The sequence below is a fragment of the Benincasa hispida genome, chromosome 8 (genome assembly GCF_027475165.1).
Source record: "Benincasa hispida cultivar pf3 chromosome 8, pf3_genome.v1.1, whole genome shotgun sequence".
Classification (NCBI taxonomy): Eukaryota; Viridiplantae; Streptophyta; class Magnoliopsida; order Cucurbitales; family Cucurbitaceae; genus Benincasa; species Benincasa hispida.
In genome coordinates, this window is record NC_143485.1 from 37,748,115 (window position 1) to 37,773,788 (window position 25,674).

General features: G+C 29.5%; 3 protein-coding genes and 1 pseudogene across 4 annotated transcripts; all 4 read right to left on the reverse strand.

The window, feature by feature from the left end:
* Nucleotides 1-400: 400 nt before the first annotated feature.
* On the reverse strand, nucleotides 401-2,145 carry LOC120082641 (myb-related protein 306-like). The gene is made up of 3 exons (XM_039037893.2): nucleotides 1,849-2,145; nucleotides 1,542-1,671; nucleotides 401-1,371 (listed from the first exon to the last, which is right to left on the reverse strand). The coding sequence occupies exons 1-3, from the start codon at nucleotides 1,982-1,984 to the stop codon at nucleotides 669-671; spliced, it is 969 nt and encodes a 322-aa protein (XP_038893821.1). The 5' UTR covers nucleotides 1,985-2,145; the 3' UTR covers nucleotides 401-668.
* Nucleotides 2,146-18,258: 16,113 nt separating this feature from the next.
* LOC120082901 (alpha/beta-Hydrolases superfamily protein) lies at nucleotides 18,259-22,402 on the reverse strand. The gene is made up of 4 exons (XM_039038301.2): nucleotides 21,976-22,402; nucleotides 21,293-21,608; nucleotides 20,108-20,267; nucleotides 18,259-18,893 (listed from the first exon to the last, which is right to left on the reverse strand). The coding sequence occupies exons 1-4, from the start codon at nucleotides 22,153-22,155 to the stop codon at nucleotides 18,425-18,427; spliced, it is 1,125 nt and encodes a 374-aa protein (XP_038894229.1). The 5' UTR covers nucleotides 22,156-22,402; the 3' UTR covers nucleotides 18,259-18,424.
* A 664-nt stretch (nucleotides 22,403-23,066) lies between these two features.
* LOC120082902 (pentatricopeptide repeat-containing protein At1g74630-like) lies at nucleotides 23,067-24,804 on the reverse strand. Of its 2 annotated transcripts, none has more exons than XM_090316069.1 (3): nucleotides 24,667-24,804; nucleotides 24,495-24,528; nucleotides 23,067-24,326 (listed from the first exon to the last, which is right to left on the reverse strand). In XM_090316069.1, exons 2-3 carry the CDS (start codon nucleotides 24,507-24,509, stop codon nucleotides 23,376-23,378), a joined length of 966 nt encoding a protein of 321 aa, XP_090172195.1. In that variant the 5' UTR covers nucleotides 24,510-24,528; nucleotides 24,667-24,804; the 3' UTR covers nucleotides 23,067-23,375. The 2 variants fall into 2 exon arrangements, with proteins under 2 accessions (XP_090172195.1, XP_090172194.1); XM_090316068.1 differs by having other exon boundaries at nucleotides 24,653-24,794.
* LOC120084034 (pentatricopeptide repeat-containing protein At1g74630 pseudogene) lies at nucleotides 24,581-25,341 on the reverse strand (annotated as a pseudogene).
* Nucleotides 25,342-25,674: the final 333 nt, after the last annotated feature.

Sequence of the window (25,674 nt, forward strand, 5' to 3'; positions counted from 1 at the left end):
TCTTGATGGTCATCTACTCAAATTATGACCTCACTGAATTATTGACCTACAATTACAGGGGATTGAATTTCTATTTATTATCTTATCTACTCACTGCTTTTATATCAGAAATAATAGTTTGTTTGCTTGTTTTTTTTTTTTTTTTTTTAAATGTTATAGAATGTAGATTTAATTTGAACTCAAAGTATATCCCCCTAAATTTTAATCACTCACTAATGTACAATTTAGCATTATATGAACAGTACAATAACATTATGAATATGCATAGATAAAACCTTACTTTGAAGGGGCAAAAGAACATAGACATCCAATCAATTTTAATCTGATCTAATTAAGTTAAACCCTAATTAATTTCCTAAATTAGGCAGATAAGGATATAGTATCAGATCATCATAGTCCATGGAGAAAATAATATAAGATTTTTATTCCCACGTATACATATAGATATAGATATATATATATATAGCACATAATTTATGTATATGTGAAATATATATACATATTTATATATATTTTTTTTTCTTAACTATGTTAATTTACACTTTTGTTTGTTGGGTTTTTGGTGTGGTGGTCATGTACACACGATAGAAGTAGAAGCTCTTAAGACACACACACACACACGCAAAGTACTCCTTAATGACATTTTGCTAAAATTAAACCAAAATTAATTAAAACAGACCTTCACTTTGAGCTTCTTCTAATGAAACACTAATTAAGTCATGATCATCATTATCATGAACACTAGCCAAAGCTGCATCATCAAACAACCACTTCTCTAGAAAAGTAAGAGGAACAGCTTCTTCTTGATTTGCTGATGAATTTGAAGAATAATTATTATTGAAGAAGCCATCCAAATTATTGCTGTTGGGGTGTTGATGATCTGGTGAGTTATTGTTGTAATTATTGGTTGCACTAATTTGTGATCCTTCACTTATACAAACTTGTGTTGTTGTTGTTGTTGTAATTTCTGATGATTTTGTTGGTGATTTCTTCATCCAACTCTCAAGCAATCTTGCAATATTTTCAGCACTTGATGCATAAGTAGTAGTAGTAGTTGGTGGTGGTGGTGGTGGTTGTGGTGGAGCTGGTTGTGCTTGGAAGATCATGAGATTATTGTTATAATCTTCAAGATTAGGCTTTTTATCAAGGGAAAGGGCTTCACAAAGAGCTCTTTTAGCTGTGTGAATATCTGTTTGAAGCCTTCGTTCCCACTGGCCTTTTGAAAGTGTATTACTTTGTGATTGCCCAACACCACTCTCACATCCTCCAGAAGATTGCATCTTTCTCAACTTCTTTTTCAAGTGAGTGTTCCAATAGTTCTTTATATCGTTATCCGTTCTCTGCGGAAGGTACGATGCTATAGCTGCCCATCTGTTTCCAACATTTTCCACATAATAACCATGAATTAGGTACGAATCGGAGCAAAGAAGGGAAATAAATTAGGGTATGAAAATCGATGAATAAAAGCGAATTGTATAGATAATTAATTAGAAAACCGTAAACAATAGAGAATAGAGAGAGAGAGGAATTTTGGAAAATACCTATTGCCTAGGAGAGCTTGGAGGTGGATTATCATTTTCTCTTCATGATCAGTGAAATTGCCACGCTTGATACCTGGACGGAGGTAATTAGTCCATCTCAATCTACAACTCTTGCTACATCTTAGCAAACCTGATTGAACAAAAACAAAAAGAAAGAACAAAAGTAACAAATTTTATATATTTAGAAGAAGAAAAAGTAAAAAAAGGGATTGAAGAGGGGTTGAGAAATTAAAAAGGGTAGGTACAAAAATTAAATGCAAAAACCAAAGAAATTTAGAGGAAGAAACTAAGTAATAAATTTTTTTACCAGTGTTAGTTGGAACGGATCTCCAATTGCCAGGGCCATGTTCTTGAATGTAAGAAACTAAGATGATATCTTCTTCGGGAGTCCAGGGCCCTTTCTTTACACCAATTTTGTCACAACAAGGTGGCCTTCCCATCATTTCACAACTGCTGCCTAATTTCTTCTTCTTCTTCTTCTTGATATATCTTCTACTTTTGTGTGTGTGTGTGTGTGTGTGTCAGAAAGAAATGAAATGGGAAAAAGGAAAAAAGGGAAATGGGAATTAGAGGATTTGAAATAAAGAGACAAATTGAGGGTTGTGTATATGTAGAGAGATTTTATATATACTTGGCTGACCTGACTGAATGAGATCATTACATGGGCTGTATCACTAAAAAGAGTCAAACATATACCCATCAGCATTTACTCTTTCATACCAAAAAGTCAACTCTTTTTTTAAAAAAAATATATATTATATATTTTGTTTGTTTGCTTATCTTCACCTTTGCACTCATGAGGTCTAATTGCATTCAATGTGGGTATTGTAGAGGCACATAAGAAACCAAAAAAAGGGGGAAAAAACCCTAATTCAAGTCAGAATTGACTAGGTTTATTTAGTGAGTTTGTTTTTTCCCTTTCGGACTTTACAATGTTGGGAAGTGACTTCCAAGAAGAAAAGATTAAACCTCGTTTGAACTTTGAAGAGAGGGTGGTGCGGTTTATTTGTTTCCAAAGTTTAGGCCTTTCAACTTCTCTCCTCGTATAAACCACAAATTCATGACCCCATTTTCCCTAGTTTCTATGTAATCATCATAATCTACTAATGAAAACTAGGGAATAAACACTTTTTCTTAATTTCTTCTTCTTCATTCTTCTCTTAAAAAATAAAAAGAGTTTCTATTAATTTAATTTAGGTTTAAATACTCTTTTCATCATTGTATTTTCAATTTTTTTTCATTTCGTCTCTATACTTTCAAAATATTAATTTTAATCCTTCTACTTTCAAAAGGTGACCATTTTGGTCCTTTCATTTCTATGTTTACTTCATCTTTAAAGAATCAAAAATATTGTTTTTTGAAAGTTCAATGACTAAAATAAACCGAAATTGAAAGTACAATTATCAAAATGAACATTTTGAAAGTACAAATGTCAAAGTAAATTAAAGTTAAAAATATAAGGACCAAAATGAACATTTTAAAAGTACAATGACCAAAACAAACAAAAGTAAAAAGTAGAGGGACAAAAATAGTAGTTAAACATTTAATTTAATTTAATTAATCCTACTACTACTCTAACTTAGCTAAGCTAAATCATTTCATCTAAAGGCAGTTGCAAATATAATAATCAAACCCAAAGTATTTGCAACTATAGCAAAATTTAGATCTAACTTCAAAGTCTCATATCGCTAATAAGAATTTATCATTTAATTATTAACTTTAAATGTGCTACCCATTGCTATTACTCTTTCATGTATATGATTAGATTTTATGGGAAAATTATATGGTTAGATCACCATTATACAATTGCTTCACTAAATTTAAATTTGAGATGTGAGATGTATATGTCTATATATTTAATAATGAAAAACTGTCAACTACATTATTACAGTCTTATTAAATAATTTATCATGGATTATATAAATTTGAGGTACTTACCTCTCAAACATCAAATTGTGAGCCGCATTGTGGTACCTTTATCAAATAATTTCTCCTTTTTTTCGTCCAAAATAGGTTTTGCTTTATTAAATAATTAACATTAGCATCTTAATTAGGGTCATCAAGAATTTGTATGATTTAGGGTTAAAACACACCTTTCACCTTGTATTTTAGGTTTCTCACCCGGTAGAAGTCAATTGTTTACTAAGTTTAAATTATATATAGATTAAGTTTAACATACTAAGAAAGAAATTAAAGACAAAAGGAATTGAGTGAAGAATAGAGTGTATCCATGGAGGATGGTCTTTAAACCACACAATTGAATATCGACATCTGTGGATATAAGAAACTAAATCGTGAGCAACAGAATTACATCGACAATGAACCCAATGGAACCCGAGAATAGATCCATTCGGATCAAAATTTCGAATAGCATCAACAAAAATTTGACTCTCATTTGCATATCTAGCATTCCTAACCAAGAGGTTTCAAAGAAATTTGGAATCAATTTCAACCTGAAAGCAGGGAAATGGTAGTCCTAAACACCCTGGAAATGACTCTTCATTGCAAGCAAATTTATAACTTACTAAAGTTATGTAGAGACTTTGATTCTATTAAATGAATGAGTATTAAGCGTATTTTATGTTAGAAAAAAAAATATCATATTACCAATAAATAAGAAAAAAAATATAGAATCAAAAAGAAAATAATGAAATTGGTAACACAAGAATTACCATAAAAAAGTCCCAATCAAATAAAAAATCACTGACAAAAAGATCTATTATGTGAAAATTTATTATAAGCACACATAAATCTCTCATCAACCCCAATTACAAAAACATTATTTACACAACTGAACTAGTATATCAAATTACGATGATTTAAAACCAAAAGCATAAATTACTTTAATTGTGAAGTCGTGATTTTAATTTTTTTTTTTAACCTTTCAAACGTAGGACAATTTTTTTTTTTTTTTTAAATATTGGGCCAAAATCCAATATCTTTCCGTCCAAGTTAAATGATCATTTATAGAAAATTAAAAAGATAATTATTGATACAAAATGCGAATGAAATTGACCATTAAATGAAGGGAGATGAAAATTGAAGCGGAAAATAAAAATGATGGATGTAGAAAGCTTGTTTGGTTCCAAGTTATCTTTTGATTTTTATGACACGTGGGGACGTGCGAGTAATGGTGATTTGGACTTCATTAGTTACGTGGTAAAATCTCCACCGTCCATAAGATTTGATCATCGAGAAATTTTGTGTGAACCGAAGGGAGACGTGGGGTTGCATTAGACCACTCTTCTCATATAATAATAATAAAACCCAAATCAGCGGAAATTAGGAAATTTATTTGTATATATACTTTCTTTTTCCTATTGTAAAAATCAAAAATAAAAAATCACAAGATTCGAGATTTAAATGCAACTTTATATTAATTGAATTGGTCATATTCCAATTTTTTTTCTTCATCTAACCTCTTTGTAGAATTTTGAGCGGTGAATTAGACCAAACAATTTATCATACGCCATATTGAAGATATATAAATATACTATTTCCTTCCAAGGGTGAATTTTCTCCTTTTTCCCCTCTCCATCAAAATTTACTAAAAGAATGAAATTATTTTTTATATAAATTATTAATTTATCAACTAACAATATCTTAAATATATTTAATTAGTAAATTAAGATTAATTAAATTTAGTTCATATAAAAAAAATTTCAATAATAATAATTTATTACTTTATTATTTTTTAATAATCAAGTAATTATTTATTGAGATTAAATTTAATTTGATCATTCATTATGAACATATAATTATTATTGGTTATTTATAATAAATTAATTATTTATTGTGATATTAAAATATATTTTATTTTAATCCATTCATTATTAGTGTATCATATTTACAAAATATTTTTTAATATTTTTTATTAATATATTATATTTTTACACTTTTTTAACTTTTATATAATATATTATTTATTAAATTATATTTTCTTATATTATTTAATTAAAATTAAAATTAATAATATTAAACTTGATTAATTATAACAATGATTAAGTATTAGATTATAATTAGTATAAAAGTTAGTTAAATGCATTAATTAGTTAATTTTAATTAAAATTATTCAATCTTCAAATATTTACAATTAAAATTATTATTGATTCATAATTAATTAATTGATTAATTACCGATATATTGAATGTTGTTTATTCTTTAATTTATTAATCTATTATAATTATAATAAGATTTTTATATTTAGTTTCATGAATTAAATGTAAATACAATTTTTGTTGCATTCTCATCATTTTTTATTTCCAAACCCTCTTAGACATTATTTATCCTCATATATTCTATAAAACTTTAAACTAAACGAGTCCTAATATATATTGTATACAAAATTTAAATAAATGATTATCATGATTTGATAGAATGAACTATCGTAAATTATTTGACATACATAATTAAGTTGGATTAAAATTAAAATGAATATTCGAGCGAGACAATTAAGATGAATTTTCAATTCAATAAATGTGTAGAGGTGATAGATCGAACACTTTCAAACCCGAGAACTAAGTAGAAACTGTTTGAAAATAGGATTAAAATGTAATGATGATTGATATGAGCCCTTTTATCAAATTTTGTAATATGTTTTATTGATTATTTAAATTTAACACCATCTCTCATTTTAATGTAATATGTTTCTGTTTTGTAAATTTTGCTCTTCGCTTGATCGTCGTGTTTTGACAGTTTACAATTTATCGTTTTGAGGGCCTACCGTTTCCAACATAATACTATTTAGCTATTTTTTTATAAAAAAGAATGAGGAATGGTTTATGAACTTTTCAAACTACAATGATATTATTTTGTAAGTATCCCCAAATGATCATTTTCATTTGCTGGTTAATTAATCAAAATAAAATGTTAGATCGACCACATGACATCTGAGGGGAATGTCAAACAATAGGTTAAATAAATTTTTAAAAAATCAAACCAAATTTAATTGTTTGTCTTTTAGAAGAGAAGTTGTTTATAATTATTAGGACTAATTTTGGACCAAAGGAAAAATTGAGATTGGAAGTGGTTAGAGACAACTGCATCAGAAAACAAATGAAACCCGAGCTCGAGTTTATTTCCAAGTATCTAATGGGTCTGAAAAAGAGGAAGATTTGGGTCTTCGCAAAAATAGGTAACAAACAAAGCTAGAAAGCTTTGAATAGAAATGAGCTTGAACTCAGGTAACCAAAGTTGAACAAGAATTTGGGTTATGTTCAGTCAAATCTTGAGTTTAAACGGATCAAACTACATTCCCATTTGTCCAAAGGTAAAGGGAAAAGTCGAAAACCTTAGGTCAAATTCATATAATACATCGTTACGACTTCATGGGAAATAAGTTCATTCTTATCCACAAACTCTTAAACTTGTTTTACTTTTTTTATTCCCTAACTTAAATATCTAAGTATGTGTGGCAAACATCAGAATAGTGCATAGACCTTACACTTTCGTAAGTCACATTTCTCTCCCCTCAAATAAATTTACTGTTATTGTCACGAAAGCCTTTCGTATTTAAATTTTGGCATAATAATAATCCTTTGTCATTTGTGTGCAGTTGACCATTCAAATAGAAATAGGTATGTGAAAGAAAATTTCCATATTTGCCCTGATAATTCACTGGAATTTCCAAATTTTCATGTAGAGTGATTTTGTGGGGCTAGGGGAGGATTTGATTTTTGAAAATCAGACAGTTTTATTAATGATGGTAATTAAGTAGCTGTTATAATTTGACATGAGCATTAGTTAATTAGGTAATTTTGAAATAGTTCTAAATATGAAAAAGTGGGACTTGTTTGAATTTTTCCCAATTTAGAAAATTTACCTTCAATAAAAATTATGTCCATAAACTATCCCCATCCAACATAATTAGACCACCATTTTCTTTTTATTACCCACATTTTCTAAAGTGTATAATCAAACCCAAATTTGATAGTTTTATACACCCATTTGATAAAGTATTTCGCTTTTAATCATATATTTTTTAAATTTTTGTTGTTTCCCCTCAATTTTTAAATAATAATTTTTATCTAGGTTAAAAGAAACATTTAAATTCCTAATCAAATTCTTAAAAAAATATATATAGTATTTAAAAATTGTTTTCCTTTTTCTTCCGAAATTGACTTGATCTTTTAAAAATATTAGAAGAAAGTGACTAACAATTAGGTAATTGTTTTAAATAACAACATTATTGAAGACATTTATAAATATAGCAAAATGTCACCGTCTATCATGATAGATAATGATAGATCCTGATATTTATTTTGCTATATTTATAATTAAGTTGACTAATTTTCTTAAAAACAATCCTAACAAATTATGGAGAGATGTAATGTTATTTCAACTAAACTTATCCAAAATATTGCTTTAGAATTAAAAATAACTTTCTGTGTGGTGTTTTTAAATGTCTATTAAGTCTACTTTACATTAATATGTAAAATAACAAAACATTCCACAATGTTTACGTATTAGCCAAAATGAATATATATAGTTCGACTGCTATAAAATATGTATTATCAACTTCATTGTTGGAGGTTAGAAATTTCACTATATATTATTAAAAAAATGAAAACTAATTTTGAATTTCTCCGAAGTAACCTTTTAAGACAGTGTTGCTCTTCATTCTTCTCTTAATGTAATTTTTGCATCATCATAATTCTTTTCATTTTATTTTCTCTAAATAAAACGTAAATACAATTATTTACATATTCTCATATACCATCATAACATTTTATCTCATATTAAACTACATCTAAATTCTATCTATCCATTCCTCTAAACACGATGGAAGCTATTTATTTTCTATGAAACAGAAAACAAAATAATTTCTCCTTTTCTTTTTTTAAAAAACGAATATTTTATAAGAACTTAGTAGTAGATAGAAAGAAATTTATTTGATGATATGATATTAAATTTGTCTTTACTCATCAGTTTAAATTTTCGAGTCAACTAATGATTTAAGATAATTTTAGAGTAGCTACATTCTTAGATCAATCGATAATTTAAGAAAAATATGATTGGAATGTAATAATATTCAGTATTGTAAGAATGAATAATGTGATGTTAGAAGAATATACATAGTAGAAAGACCTAGGTTGAGTGGCTACGTGGGCTTTGGGTTGAACAATTTGAACAAAAAGACTTTATTTATTATTATTATTATTATTTATTGGACGGAGAAAGTCGATGAGGACATGTTGAAAAATAAAAGCCACGTGGCATGTGACAATGTAATGTAATAATGTACATCCCACTCTAGGACAAAAAAACACGTACCAAAAAGCTTCGAAAATTGACTTAGCTTTCTACTTATTTTACATTAATATTTGTTGTCATTTCTAGAGAGAGAGAGATATGTACAATATAGACTGTTTCTACTAAACTATTACTCCCCCTTTCTCTAATAAATTCTTTGTCACATTCACATTACTTACTACAACGACTCAACATGATGTATGTATACAAACTTTGTATCAAACCTCTTACTAACCCTGGCCAATTCAAAATTTTTCATTTTTATAAACTTTACTTAAAATCCAATAAAAATAATTATAAGTAATCAACTGTCGTATCTAATCAAATTTGTTAATAAGTTCTTGCTTGATTAGATGTCTTACATATATATATAAAAGTTTCAATTTGGTCAAACATCTATTAAAAAAGTTCACGATTTGGTCATCTCTTGTTAGTAAATTAGGTTTCTTTTTTCCTATTATTAAAAAAAAATTCAAATTTTTCCTTTATATTTTGATATATTTTTTAATTATACTACTTTTTCTTGGTAAATTTTGTTAACATGTAATAATTTATAGTGTGTTAACAGATAAATTTATATGAAGAAAATTAGGTGGTCTTAGATGAGGAAGTTTCAAGTTCATCATCTAATTAAATTTTTAAAAAGCTAGCATAATAATAATAATACATATATTCTAGTTGAATAAATAAGATATTAATAAATATCATCTCAAATCTTTGAACCTTTTAATCTCTCATCTTTGTAATAGTTGAACAAAAAAAAAAAAAAAAGGTCTCAAATTAACTTTAAACGAAAAAATATACATAATATATAAAATTATACCAAAATTATATGTATTTTCCATCATGTTTGATTGTAAACTTCTTGAGAGAGAAAAAGTGTAAAATAGTCCAAAACATAGTCTGAAAATAAATTATTAAAAATGCAATGATATTGAAGTTTCTCAAATTAATTAAATCGGTTTCTCATATCAAAATCACTCCTCCCCCCATCATATTGCAATAAAATGAGGAAGCACACATTAGGGTTCTTATAATATGAATGTGGTTACATTTAAGTCAACAAAATTTGTGATTCTAACTACTTAGATGTGACCACTTGATCCTCCCCCATTTTGATTATGGCCACATCCTTTCTTTGACTATTTGCACCACCCTTCTTTTTCAATCCAAACTACTCCATTTCAACTCATAGCTTTATGATCATATCAATTTATCTATTACTTAGTTAAATGAAATTAAATATTTAATGTCTCTCATGGTTTATATTATATATATCAGTATTAAAATCAATCTAATCTCATTAAATTTTCTTTTTTTTTTTTTCCTTGAAGCGTGACATTTTTAAGATATCAATGAAACAACATGATGTTTAAATTTATGTTTAATATTTCTTAAACTTCTATATAATTAGTTTCATTTTGGTTTTTAAACTTTAAAAAAAATCTATTTTGTCTTCGACTTTTAAAATATCTATTTTAAAATCTATGAACTTTAAAAAAATTTATTTTTTTTTCTTATCATTTATGTTTTGTGTTTTGACAGACTAATGAAGTTGCTTTTGAGTATATGTGTATACCATCATGTTACTGTGAGAGTAATTTCAAGCTAAATATATTAGATAAGAGTATTAAGCAAGTGAAAATTAGATGAAAAAAATAATATAATGATAATAATTGTTTTTAAAAAGTCCAAAGCTAATGTAAAGTTTATGAAAATTTAGAATCCAAAATAAAATAAACATAAAATTTAAAACACTAGAATACGTTTTTTACAATTTAGAAAAACTACAATGAAACAAACTTATAATTTAATGGTCAAAATGATATTTTAAACTTAAATTGGATTAAGATTAAAATTTGTAATTAATCTAATTCAAGATACAATAACTTTATCCAATTTATTGATATGGGATAAATCATGAATTAATTAAATAGAATTTTTCATTAAAAAAAATAATAAATAGCATTTAAACAAGGCGCGAGGATGTGGGATTTTACACCTCACTGGAGGGTGCCACGTGTAATAATGAGCAGTAATTTCTTATCATATGTACTGAACAATGAATACTGATGGGTCTTTTCAAGTAAAGTATTAAAGAAGGTGCCACGTGTAATTAAAAATTATTTAGATAATCACGTACTTAAAATACTTTTTAAGTTTTTGCACACGATGCTCGAGGAGGCCACTTAAATGGTGCCACGTGTAATAAGAATTAATTATGGATAAATATAAATAGGGTACGTGATTAAAAGTAATGTGCGCCCATTTGTCATCGACTGTAAAGCTACCAAATGCCACGCAATCTTGATACTTGGCAGAAGGGACACGTGTATGGCTGACAGCGCTCTAGCTCGGAGTTTCGCATTTAAGGATGACTGAATTCGAAATGATGTACGAGACTCGGTCTCCATTTACTTAAATACACATTTCTAGATTTTCGCATACTACTATTTTCATCCCTAAAATTTTAATTTTGATAAATTACTAATTATAAAAAAAAAAACTTAAATTAGTAGATGAATTAACGTCACATTTACCAAATCATTATATTTCATTAACGGATGAATCATAATAAGTTAAACTGTCAATACGATAAGATTACTTCTGACCCCATTTACTTAGAATTATGAATCTATCACATTTATTATTATCGTTATTGTTTAATCATAATAGTAATGATAACAAAAAAGTAACAATAAATGTGACAAATTCATAATTTTCATACTGTTACAGTAAAATATATGTAAGGCAATGTTAACAATAATGGTAAAAGTTGTGGATCTTGTGCAATTTTCAATCACAATCATATTGAACACATTTTATTCTTTGATCAGATTATATGTTTTGATTACAAATTTCAAGATAAACTCTACATCTTATTACAATTATAGAAAACATGTAAACAACAATAAAAGTAATAAATTAGGGTCTACTTTTTACATTATCATTGATGGATTACATTTCAATCGATGTAAACGTGTCCTAAATATATTATAGGGAAAAATATATTTTTGGTCCTTAGGTTTTGAGTCTAGTTCCTATTTCATCTATAGGTTTCAAAATGTTACATATTTAGTTTTTAACTTTTGAGTTTGGTTTCAATTTAGTTTCTAAGTTTCAAAATATTACAATTTTACCATGGACATTTGAGTTTTGCTTCAATTTGGTCCCTATGTTTCAAGTTTTACACTTTAAATCTTGGTTATTCACTAAATATTCATTTTTCGTCTTTAATATTAATTTATGTTAATAAAATAAAAGTCATTAAAAGAATTATAATTAATTAAGTTTCACTATTTTTTATCACTGTTAAAATTAAATTCAAAATTTCACTTCATAATTAATATTAATTATTCAATAGAAATTGACTTCAATGATTGAAAGTGAGTACTTGATGAAAAATTAATTTTAAAAATGTAAAATATTGAAATCTAGGGACCAAATTGAAACAAAATTCAAATCTTAAAGGTAAAATTATAACATTTTGAAACTTAGGGATTAAATTGAAAAAAAAAACTCAAAATTTAAGGACCAAATATGTAACGTTTGAAAATCTAATGACCAAATAAAAACTACACCCAAAACTTATGACCAGAAAGATGGTTTTCTTATATTTTTGTTTTGATTTCGTTTTAGAAGAATGAGTATATAAGCTTTTCTTCTTAATGAAAAAGAGCATATTAGTTGTTTTGAATTACTATTTTACCATTTAGAAGCTACGAGAATGAGGGAAAGGGCATTTGTCCTCTTAACAATATTTAGATTGTAAATTTATTTTTAAAACCCAAGATTTTAAGATTAAAATTATATATATGTGAGAAGTTAGATGGTAACACTTTTGCCATCTTTAAAAATTGTTGGAGGATTATTTCTTAATCAACTTACTCACGTATTTATATTTCAAAATACATGTTATACATTTATATTGAGCCAAAATGAGCATAATTCAATTTACATGACTTATAATATTAATTTTGAGGTTAAAGATTCAATTACTCACACCATATATTGTTAAAAGAAAAATAAAACACGTATATGAAAGCATGTTATTTACATAATGATATGTTAAATAATTATCAATAAAGGTGAATGATTTTGCTTTTTATAAAACTATAAAGATCGATTGGTATTTCAAAAATGTATATGATAATGAAATAATTCAAAAAGGTCCGATTGAAACATAAAAACATAAATTTGCATCTTAATGTTGACATGTGCTATCAATAAAATTGCTGAAAAACTAAATAATTATTAAACAAGATTTAAATACGGCTATTTCATTATTTGAAAATGGAATAATGAGATTAGGAGGAGAATGGAAAATTGGCAAAAAGAATGGAAATAAGAAAGTGAAGGTTGACCCTACATTATCCTGTCATCAATTTCACCATTGTCTCACCTTTCTTCCTCTAATTATTGGGAATAAAAATGAGTAAATGAAAAAGTCTACTCCCATGAGTTCAGAGAAAAAGAAATATATATCTAGATCAATATTCTGTTGGAAATTTGATAAGGTAATTGTTATATAGAAGGGGGAAAAAAAGGAAAATTGGAAAGAGGACAAAATGTGTAAGGATGAAAGGTTGGGCCAGTTAGGTGAAGTTGGAGCCCACAAGAAAAGGGTGGGCCCAGATGAAGCCCATAAGTAAGGCAGCATGAGGTGTCAAAATCTTGATGTAATAGGAGTTTGGCTTTCTGGCACCTAAGTGGAAAGCTTTGAATTCTGATTGGTTGAAAGGGATAACACTACAGACTTGGGAGATTTGGAGTTCAACTTTACTTCTTATTTCATCTACAGAATTTTTGAGTCTATTAAAAATATATATATCAAATTTATGTTTTATAAACTCTTTATATTGTGACCTCTATGACTTTAAAACTCTTCAAATTTTATAATCTATGAAGTATATACACGAATATAGATACGATGAGATAAAACAATATGACAATTTCTAAAAATCTAAAATACTGGTACGTTGAAGATACATTTTTTTTCTTAAAAAAAAAAAGATCCAGAGTATTAAATAAATTTAGCATACAAGTTAATAACCATAGTAAAATATATAATACAAAAAACAAGATGTTGAATTAAAATAGTCAATAAAATGTAATAGAAAAGTAACTCATATCAATCAAAGAAAAAGAAGAATATTATAGGGAGAAGTATGAAGATAAAGGAAGAACTTCTTCGTTGAATTATTGTTGAAAATATTCAAGTAGGTTATATTTTGGTGGATTTTGTGGAGACTCAAATGTGAAAATGAAGATTAGATATTTCTAGGGTTTGGTCTTTTTTTTTTTTTTTTTTTTTAATTTAGTTTTAGACTCGAGTAGTGAACTATTTAAATAGGTTGTCTAGTTTTAGATTGGGAAAGATTATATGAGTTGTTTATCTTTTTTTCTTTAAAAAAATGTAAGATACGTATCTAAAAAGTATCTAAAAATATCGGTATCTGATACGTGTCTAATATGAATTTTTTGCCTTACATGAAGTACATGTGGTTCATAATTTACAATTCCTCTGCTTGTTCCAATCACCCCTTGAATTTTTTCAAACCTAATGAATGAAAACCTTTCTCATCATAATTTCTACAAAGTATGACTATTAATTCATTTTGACTGTCATTTATCGTTTAAACACAAAAAAGATTATTTATAAATGAAAAATTATACATGTGAAAATTTTTAGCTTTCATCTAGTATATATTCATTCTTTTAAAATTAGACATCTAAATAATTGATGTAATTATTTTAATTATAGAGAATTGCATTATTTTTAGATATAATTTTCTTAGTGGGGAAAAAAAAAAACTGAAATTAAGCTTCATTCCAACAACTCATGTGTCGCGACATTGCACTTAAGAGGAATAAGAAGATAGAACTTTATCGTTGCATTAATTGAATATCATTATTAAAACTAGTAACTTATTTACAAATTCATCTATGTTTTTTTGTTAAAGAGGTTTCGAAATAATCGAAGAGTCAACTTCTGGAGAAGAAATTTGATGTGGGTTTTGCATTATTATAAAATGTTATGGACATATGGAAAGTATAGCATGAAAAAATGGCTTCAAATAATAGTAGCCTAGCTTTAGCTAAAAGGGTTGTTATGTTTGATATTTGTTGGGATGTAGAATTTTGGTGTTGGTAGGGCCTTTTAATTCAATATGGGTTTGAAGTTTAGAAGAGGTGTGAGTTGTTGATCACATGCTTATGCCTTCAATTTGTATTCAGATTCTTCAAGATTTCTTCATTTAATCTCTCTTATACTTCCCCCCCCCCCCTTTTTTTTTTAATTCATATTGTTATATTTGGATATTGCTTAAAGAAATAGCATTATTCACCAATAAAATCCAATTTTATACCAATATCCAAATATATCAATTTGAGCAATGTTTTGAAGACTAAAAAAACAAACATGTATTTTGAAGCCAAGTTTTTATCATTACACTTTTGTTAATTATTCAAATATTTACTTATAAGATTAAAAAAAAAACATGGCAAAAATTTGGAAGAAAATAGTTACAAATTAAAAAAATTAAATAATTTTCACAATATGGTGGAAGTGGAACTCCCGCTGCAAAAAGTTTATAATATGGATTTTTTTTAATTAGATTTTGTCAAATAATGGAAATCGAGAATTACTGTATAACTTGACTAATGAAAGTAGAAAAAGAAAAAAGAAATAAAAATGGAAATATCTATGATATGTTATGACAAAAGAAAAGGGGGAAATGAGTTTAAGGGGTAATCTTCAATTAAATGTCATATCAATTATATTATATCAATATTAATTGGACTATAACATATAGAGTACTAGTCATAAGATAAGCTGATTAAATTAGGTGAAAAATTAAAAGAGATCTAAAAGAACTAAGAACCTATATCTAATATATTTGATAGGCTAGGGAACTTAAATATGAGATGATAATCTAACATCAACTTTTCCATCTATAGCAAAATAGACAAGACAACATGAATGACATGTTTAGATGACTCGTTCAACATTGCAAATCTTAGTACAACTTAAATTATTAAATTTATTTATATTTTTTGAATTCAAATAAATGACAAGTCAATATGAAATTCATAACCTTTTTTTTTTTTTTTTTTTTTTTTTTTTAACTATGAGTGCAATGTATATGCATATAAACATGTAAAAGAAAGCCTCAAAAGACCACGGACTATAAAAGAAAAAAGCATATTTAAACATAATCATACGTGGTAAAGGTATATATATTCATGAGTGATGATTTTATGTGTCGGTGGAATTTTCTAGAATGTTATATTATTTATTACATTAATTTGTATTTATCATTATGTTTAAATTATCCCTTAAAAAAATTCCAAAGAAAAGAAAATGATATGGTTAACAACCTTCCAAATGATTGATAAATATTGGCTATATATCAACCATCAATATCACGTTACAATCATAATTGAGAAAATAAATAGGAGTTAACTCAAGAAGGAAGGATTGATTTGATAGATATAGATGGATATAGGGAATTTGAGGTAAGTTGCTGATTTCTAATTATATTTTTGAGATACTAATGCCTTTTTGATTTAGATATATAACAAATTAGTTATAAGACGAGGCCTACATACAATAATTTTTGTCAATTTTTAGTATTTTAGGTTTTTTTTATTGTCTTTTGAGAAAGATTCGACAAAAATAGATTAGTAGGTACACTAGAACGAATATCAACTAAGTTGACAACTTTTCAAAATGTAATTGATATTTGGTGAAGATAAAGATACCACAATACTTATTTTATGTAGCGAGATTTGAAAATTTAAATAATTTAAATAGTATATATATAAAATTGTTGATTATTCAGATATAATGTGACTGAAAGTTTAAATCATTCAAATTTATTTTCCCTATCGTCTAAATTTAGTGCCATATAAGTTTTTTTTCATAGATTTTGAATGATAGGATATTTAGTTATACGATCATAGGGTTGATAGTTCAAGGTATTTGTGTGATTGCAAGTTTTTGTTTCCTAACCTGAAATTTCTTGATGATTTCCAATTTAATTCTATACAAGTTTGTTTAGTGTTGGTAAAATCTATCTTTGTACACTATGTTTTAAGATTTTTTTTTGTTTGTTTTTATAATATAATTTAGTTTTATTAGGAGTAAATCATTGTGTTTATTAATTTAGTAACTTTTTTATTTAACTACTTTTGCCGAACGAAAGTTAGCTATTTTTTTAAAAAGATAATTGTTTTAAATGAAAAAAACTATTGAAAATATTTTCAAGTATGGATAGACACTCATGAACGATGACATTTTGTTATATTTGTAAATAAATTGATTCATTTTTCTATATTTAAAAATAGCTCTTTTAAAAATAAGTAATTAAATTTAGTTATTTGTCAAGTTGCCCCTTTTGATATATATATAGTTTGATATTATGTCAACTCTTCATTGGTGTGCTCCTTTCTGAAGGTAATATTATTCTATGGTTTAGTTTTTAGAAAGATTTTTGTAAAAGAAAAATATTTAGATGCTAGTTAAACTTATTTATCTTTGTGTAGCTCATTCATTTATCTAATAAAAATTTGTCATGGTAAATATTTTCTTAAAAAGAAGTTGAATTATTTTTTTACTATGTAACAAAAAGAGCTCCATGAGCTATAGATGTAATCTAGGATACATCTAATTAGTGTTTTTATAAAGTAAACATTTTTGTTTTCCTATTTAGTGCTAATCTTAGTCATTAAATATAAAGTATTCGCATAAATTTGTGAAAACAAAATGATTATATCAAAACTCTAATCTCATTTATGGAATTATTTATTTATTTTATTTTCATAATATCAATATTTTATAATTGATTGCAAGTACGAGATTAGAAGTTCAAAATTCTTCCACTCACGTTGAAGTAAGAAATGAAAACAATTTTACTAAATTTTATCTCTTTCAGAAGATATTAAGTTTAACAAAACATTGGACTTCAACAATTATTCTTCTAGTTTTGTTTATTTATTCAAAATATAGTAAAACAAATAGGAGAAACATTATAGTATTTATATTATCATTTACCTTTAAGAATAACACAATTTAATTTTTTTTATGGAAATTATATTCCACATAATAAAATATTATTTTTTTTTTAAAAAAATAGTATTTGATAAGTCACTTGGAACAAGAATGAAATAATTACCATATGGACTACAAACTTTGTGATGATGAACTAATTAAAAAAAAGCTTATATTTCTAGATTGAATTTTTAAAAAGGTACTAATACAATATGCTTCGTCCAAATATAGCTTTAAGATTATTTTAAGTATCTTTAACTTCAATTAGAGTGTTGTTATTCTGCCCAATCCAGCACCCAGGTGACCAAAGTCCTTGAAAAATATCAATATATTCCATCTTGGTTGAGTGGAAAAACAACACAGTTGAAATCTCGGGAAGAAAGAATGATTCAAGTGTGTAGATAACACAAGCAATGACACAAATGTCTTCTATTGTACTATTTATTTTAAGGCCAATTCACAAAACTTGCCACTCTTAAGTCTTAACTAAACAGAAGAACAGAAGTGCTCCAGTGTATTGAAAGTAAGTTCCTTTAGCTATACCGACATTTTTCGACAACTTTTAAGGTACAAATACATTTTAATCTGCAGCTTCAAAATTCTCCTTCAAGAACTGATGGAGCTCCTCTGCAACTACTGTTGGATACTCTTCTTGTGGCAGGAGGGCTCCTGGCAACTCCACAAACTTGCTCACCCCTTTGGCTCCTCGTAGAGCTTCCATTTCTGCTTTTGACCTCTTTGGAGATTTTTCTGTTGATACAACCAAAACCGGTATCTTTCCATCCAACCCTGCAAACAATTCGACAAACTCTTCTCGGGATTTAACTGGATCGAGAAGACCAGTCAAGAAAGCTGCAGGCACGTAACGGGCACCGTCTCTTTTAGTCAGTGCATATCTGCTTTCAATGATTTCTCGAGTAACATTGTCAGGGTTGGCATAGACATGAGATTTATATTGTGATTCAATTGCATTTTCATTGCTGACGAGTATATTATACATCATCCAACCAACAGCAGGTGCTCTTAATGTGCCTCTAAGAAATCCATACCTGGTGATCAGGAAGTAACAAATTTAGATTAAATTCGTGGTAATAAGGCAGAAACCATAGCCTGCCCATCTTCCCAACCATATAAATGATTTTTCATTTTTAAAAAAGAAAATTTACCATATGAAAAACATCTTAAAAAATACTGATTAAATCATGAGGAAGCACAAAAGGAAAGTCCAAGGGGGAAAAAAAAAACTAAAATAAAAATGGTTTCTTGAGAGAGAGGCAGGGTATTAGAGTTTCATTGTTGTGTGGGGGTGCCTGGCGAGAGATAGAGGATAAGTGAGACGATGAGCTGGTCCAGTGACCTGAACGGTACAGTTTCATTTCTCTTAGCCAAGGAGGTGAGGCTTCTGAGTTTCAACGTCAGAAAGGATGTAGTGTTCCACCTCGGTTGACGTCACTGGTCCAAGGGAGTCAATTATACAGGGCTATCAAGTAGCAGTGAAGGGAGTTGTGGTGATGCACGTGGATACTGAGGTGAAAGTGGAAAAGGAGGAGGTGGTAGAACTATAGAAGAGAGACAAAGTGATGGTCGAACTAGGCCGAAAATGTAGATTTAATATAGTGGTAATAGTGGCTGAGGGGGTTGTGGTGGCGGTGGTGCTTTACTTTTAAGTATGGCAACAGGGAGGGCATATGAGAGATTGCAACTAGAATGGATCTCAAGGTGGCGGAGAAAGGTGTGGTGGCAATGGAGGGAAGAAGCCAACCAAGATCGACTTCAAGGGATCTTGCTTTGCAGAGCCTGGCAGCAGAAACTGTCATAGATACAATGATTCTAAAAACTTAAAAGTTTGAAACAATGGCTATTGATCTCGTAAATTGGTGAATGGCAGTTACTTTTCTTGTTTTGTGAGAGCATGTTGTTTGCTTTCCTTCTTCACCTCTTGACACAGTTTTGATCAACTGGGTCTGTAAGGTAGAATGGATTCAACTATCATAACTTATTAAGGACTTGAGTGATTGCTATACAAGGCAAAGTTTCCCTTGCACAAACCCTCTTTATGTGTAGGCCTCTTTATACGTAGGATGGATTCAACTGTCACACTAACCCTCTTTATACATAGGCCAGCTTACAGTAAGGACAAAGATAGCTTCAACAACTAGAACATTTCACAGAATTAATCGTGTAGCAACCTCAATTCCCAGTTCTAGAAAGCATTCAACAGAACCTTACATTTAATTAATGGAGGGAGTAACAGGTCCAGTACCTTGACTCCATGTTAGAATCTCGGCCAAATACAATAGGAAGTGGTCCAGCCCAAGTAGGTGCAACAGCAGCAACGCCCCTTGGCTTCACCAAACCCCTATTTGCTGCACGAATTGTTAGTGCAGCCGCGTGGCCACCTCCAAATACCACCAAGTCATCTTCTGCTTTGATAATAGAAAGAGTATTTGCAATAATATAAATAATGAACATAGTTCTAAATTGTAATAAAAAATAATGTTTTAGTGAAAAATTGGAAAGCCAAAGAATGGAAGGAAACACAATCGTTTTTCAATCAGCATTCAAACAACCAAACGAAAAATTATTTTGAGAGGATGTATATAGATCGATATAAGAAGCCAGGCACAGGCAGATTATAGAAGGTGTGTAATTACCACTAGAACTGACAAGAAGGTGAGAGGCTAGAAGATGAAAAAATATGGAGACAGAAAGATGCTGAAAAAAAAAAAAAAAAAGCAGAAATCTGAACAAAATCTATAATTAAAGTAGAAGCACATGGTTTCATTGCACGCATATAAGATGATGGAAATCTTGTTCTACATTCTTGAGATGAATGGGGTAAGGCTTAAGAGTAAGCCTTTTATAACATGAACACCATATAATTCTCTGCCCACAGCTGCTAGAACACTAGGTGTTCGAACACAACATTGCCCAACGGCCATTCAAATTAGTCTCCAGAGTATTTTTGTCCTTTGATAACTTTTTGATTGTCTATTGGCCAGTTAGCCGACAATAAAGCCTGTGAAATTCCCAACAGTTTGGAACAACTACATTGGAAGGCTCTTCAAAGATTATTATACATTCTTACAATTGCGTTATCATAAACTACATCCTGTGCAGTTGAACATTAACCTACGGCCTACAGAAGTCAATTGTGTTCTACTACCATAGATTAGAATTATTACATAGCCTACACTTCGGACAAAGGTAGCAAAAAGAGCAGTAAGAAAGAACAAAGAAATATAAGCAGCATTCAGTTAACAATATGTGAAGGAAAAAAACATCAACATGAGCATAACTCAATGGTTAAGGTAACCATTCCTTTCCTCAAGGTCGGAAGTTCAAGTCTCACCCCCACATTTAATGTAATAAAAAGGTATATGTGAAAAAGGCATCCCAATTTATAATCATAGAAGTTCATCAATATAAATGTGACTGGAGTACTAACTTGAACTGCTCAATGGACCATCAGGAGCATTGATCAAGTCCACTAAGAACTTCTCCATCACGTCGGCATTGTAATCCATCTTTGGCCTATCAGAGAAACCCAGACCAGGCCAATCAACGATAGTAGCACGCCAATTGACTTTATTATCCTTTTGTATAAGTTCTCTCGCCACTATTCTCCATTCCTCCACAGTGCTAACATCAGAAATCGTCGGTATCATGAGAATATCTTTAGGTGGATTAGCACTCTGGCTTTCATATTCCTCATAATAGATGTTTATCAGATTGTCTTTGAATTTCCACTGCCAGTTACTAGCCTGAGCTAGAATGAAGTGAATACTGTATAAGATTAAGATCAGAGGACCAAAAACACATACTAAATTCATACTTTCAAACTATTGGTTAGAAGGAGGAAATGGAAACAAAGAAATCAAAACAAATCAAGTCCCATAAGCAACAGGGTCTTATAGAATTGAACACCAAATACCACGCAACTGAATGGTTTTATACTCATTTCAACAGAGCCAGTGACATGGGGTTGATTATCGTTGCAAATTCCACTCTAACAATATTCCCAAAAGGAGTGAATATGGGAAAAAGGAAAGCATTTCAAAATTCTGATATAAATTTCAAACATAAAACCAATCCAATATCAGAATACATGGTCAGCCAAGTGTCGAGTACCTTTAGTGGGGTCGATGATGTCGCCTCTGAAGGGGGTTTGGAGTAATCTAGAGTGGTCGAAGCTCTAATTGTAAGGGGATTCAGAAAATAAGCGTTATGAGGAAAAAAGGGTCTGCGGGATTTGCAGGAAAAAACGAGGGATGGTCGTGAGACTGGATGCAATTTCGCAGAGAAGGCCATTGTTATGGTTAAAGAGGTCCAGAGATATGTAAACAAGAAGCTGAAAATTGGGTTATTTGAAATGGGGTTTTCTAAGGATTACACCGAAGTTGAGAATGGAATTGAGGATTGAAGATTCGCAAGCTTGGTTTGGTTGAGTGTAGAAAAATATCAGCAACCCCACGAAGCGCCAAGGTCAATAAAGGCAGCGACAGCATCTTCGACCACCTGTTCCAAAATATCAAGCGAACAGTGTTAATAAATGAATGCCTTAACCACCCAGTTAAATTGTAATATAGTTTGTGTACATAGGAAAATTGTCCAAAATAATCCAAAATCCAAAAACTTCTTTCGAATTGACCTATATTATAATTTAATTGGTTGTGGTTAAGGCAATTTTACTATGTACACTAATATAAAGCAATTTTCTATTTGTGGCTAAATCTTTTGGTTGATATTTGGTAATATATGGTTATATATTTGACATACTTGCTTTTGTTTTTTAAGGTCATTTCATGGTGATAAAAAGGCTCTTCCACTTGTCATCTATCGTGGTTTTTTTTTTTTTTTTTTTCCTAAAAAAATTTGGTATCTTTGGTATGAGCATAATGACATAATTTTGAGGGACATTTCTTTGTTCTATCATGACTTTATGAATTTGGTTTTGATCAATGCTTTATATTAAGTGTAAATGTCAACACCTTTTTAGTGACCATAGGCTCTCTTCTTTGTTCTCTCTAATTGAAGATTTATATATACATATATACTCTTTAATGATTGGGAGCTCTTTGCCTTAGCTTCATTTGGAAGTTATTTACTTGTAAATTATAAAATAACCAAAATCTTATTCCAGTGCCATCCCATTCCAATGATCAACATCCATAAGCCTACAACACAATATGATAAACTAAAGTTAACCAACCCTTCAAAAGTTAGAGGTGAGAATTTTAATTTAGTAATCATAGTTGTAAATTAAACGATGCCAACATGAATATGGTTCAAGTGTTCAAATATCAATACTCCATTTATACACTATAGATTTGAATTTCTTTGATTGTAACGTTCCATAAAAGAATAAATCACTCAACAATAGCTAACTTTTGCAAGGGCCACTAATCTCTTGCACTTCCACTGATCAAGGAGTGATCAATTTTCTAGTTCGATTCTAATATCAGCTCATTAGCAGGATTCTCCTTTTGACATGGGATGTGAATTTCAAGTGTAGTACTCTTGATTAGTTATCAGTAATCTCTGCATGAACAAAAACCATGTGTGAAGGAGTGGACGCGACTTCTATCTCTCACCATAATTTCTACTTCATAGACCTTAGAAATCAGTTTCATTACAGTGTGACAGTCCCTACAAATTCTTAAATTCTTCACCAGTCTTACGGCTCTTCCTCTCAGTAGTCTCGCTATCCCAAAAGCTACTGCTAGTTTTTCACTGTGCTGTGAAACAGGGTCTTCCTTCTCTTCCATTTCTATATCATGCAATACACTTCCAACTTCTGGTACATAACCCCCTTCTATCCTTAGTCTCGACATTATCTTCCTTAGCTTTTGATGTGCCTCTACTGCGGTGTCGTTTTGCTTTTCTCCTGCAACAAAACTATGCATGGTTCTATCGACTTCGATCATGCTCCAACCAGGAGTTTTCTTAAGTCTATGGTAAGTCATTGATCTTCTTAAATTGGCAACATCCTTCCATTTCCCTGCAATAACATAAATGTTTGACAAAAGAACATGATCTCTAGATTTTTTGGGGTCAAGTTTGGAGAGTCGTCTCTTTACTTGCCCTACCAGATCTAAGTTACCATGAATGCTACAAGCTCCAAGAAGAATCCTCCAGACAATATCATTGGGTGAAATTGGCATTTGACACACAAAGTCAAAAGCTTGCCGCAGCTTACCAGCACGACCATAAAGATCAACTATGCAACCATAATGTTCAATTACGGGTTCAATATTGTAAGTATTCACCATCCTAGAAAAATAAGAACATCCCAAACCAACTAATCTGGCATGGTTACAGACATACAAGATGGATATGATAGTAATACCGTCGGGCTTAATATTAGACTCTTCCATCTCATTAAATAATCTGATTGCTTCCTCCCCATAGCCATGCATTGCGAGCCTCGCAATCATGGCTGTCCAAGAGACGACACTCCTTTCCAGCATATTATCAAAGACCTAACGAGCCATATCCAAATTCCCACATTTAGAGTAAGTATCAATCAGTGCGTTATTCAATGAAATAATCTGCAGCAAGCCAAATTTTTCAACAAGCCCATGTAGGATTCTTCCAAACTCAGATGCCCCAGCTTGTGCACATGCTGAAAGCACACCTGTGAGACTTACCTCATTTGGTCTCATCCCTTCCCGGCGTAACTCCCTGAAAAATGCGAAAGCATTGTTAAAGTTGCCATTATTAGCGAACCCAACAATCATACTACTCCACGAAACGTCATCTTTCACGGGCATTTTCATAAACACCTCTATAGCTAACCAAAGCTCACCTGCTTTAGTGTACCTTGCAAGTGTGATTCCACGAGGTCAAGTTTCTAATGGGCATACAGTGGAAGATTTGCTCTGCATCCTTAACTTCCTCGCACCTGAAACACGCAACAACAATGGCATTTCAAGCAACAATATTCGGTTAAATCATTTCATCAAACACCTTCCGTGCAAACGCCAAACTTGCACATTCAGCATACATACGAAGCAACATTTTCCCAGCAAAAAGATGGGCATCCAGGCTATAACTAATAGTTTGGCAATGCAATTGTAACCCATTGGGCAGAGCCCTGCAATTAGCGGCAACTTTTAATAGAAAAGCAAAAGAGAAACTATTGGGTAGGGCCATGGATTTGCGATGCATTTCAACAAACATTGTATGGGCATTGGAGGGAGTGTCAGAATTGGAAAGGCCACGGAGGAGAGTGTTGTACATGAACACATCTGGGTTTCAAATGTCGAGGAAGAGGCGTCGAGCATAGTGAATAGAACCAGTAAGTGTGACTGCACAATGTAGAAGAAGAAGCTTTCCGGCGACTTATGGGTCAGAACTTAACCCCGTTTTGAATGTAAAGGTGTGGATTTGCTTCACGATTCTAAGGAGTCTTTCAGTTGGAGGATTTTTTGCAGGAAGATTTTTATCTGGAAATAAGTTAAGCATCTTCATTTCTATTCTCTTCCAAAATTATAGATTTTATCTTGTTTATTTTTTTTTTTATCAATTTTTCATTTTACATATAATTTAATTAATTAATATTAATTTAACAGAAATAATATAAATATTTATTTTAATAAATCAATAATGATCTATTAAAATATTTACTTAACTTATTTTTATAATAAAAGTTTATTAAATGAATGAAATTGTTTTTTTACATAAATTATTAATTTATTAGCTAACACTATCTTAAATGTATTTAATTAGTAAATTAGGATTAGTTAAATTTAGTTAGTATTAAACTTCATTTTTTCAATAATAATAATTTATTACTTTATTATTTTTTAATAATCAAGTAATTATTTA

Coding starts and splice junctions, on each gene's coding strand:
- LOC120082641 (XM_039037893.2), bottom strand. CDS start 1,984: ATGATGGGAAGGCCACCTTGTTGTGACAAAATTGGTGTAAAGAAAGGG. Junction 1,672..1,848: donor ATCCGTTCCAACTAACACTG/GTAAAAAAATTT, acceptor TTGTTCAATCAG/GTTTGCTAAGATGTAGCAAG. Junction 1,372..1,541: donor CAAGCTCTCCTAGGCAATAG/GTATTTTCCAAA, acceptor TGTTGGAAACAG/ATGGGCAGCTATAGCATCGT.
- LOC120082901 (XM_039038301.2), bottom strand. CDS start 22,155: ATGGCCTTCTCTGCGAAATTGCATCCAGTCTCACGACCATCCCTCGTT. Junction 21,609..21,975: donor CATCATCGACCCCACTAAAG/GTACTCGACACT, acceptor ATTCTAGCTCAG/GCTAGTAACTGGCAGTGGAA. Junction 20,268..21,292: donor TGGTCCATTGAGCAGTTCAA/GTTAGTACTCCA, acceptor TTATCAAAGCAG/AAGATGACTTGGTGGTATTT.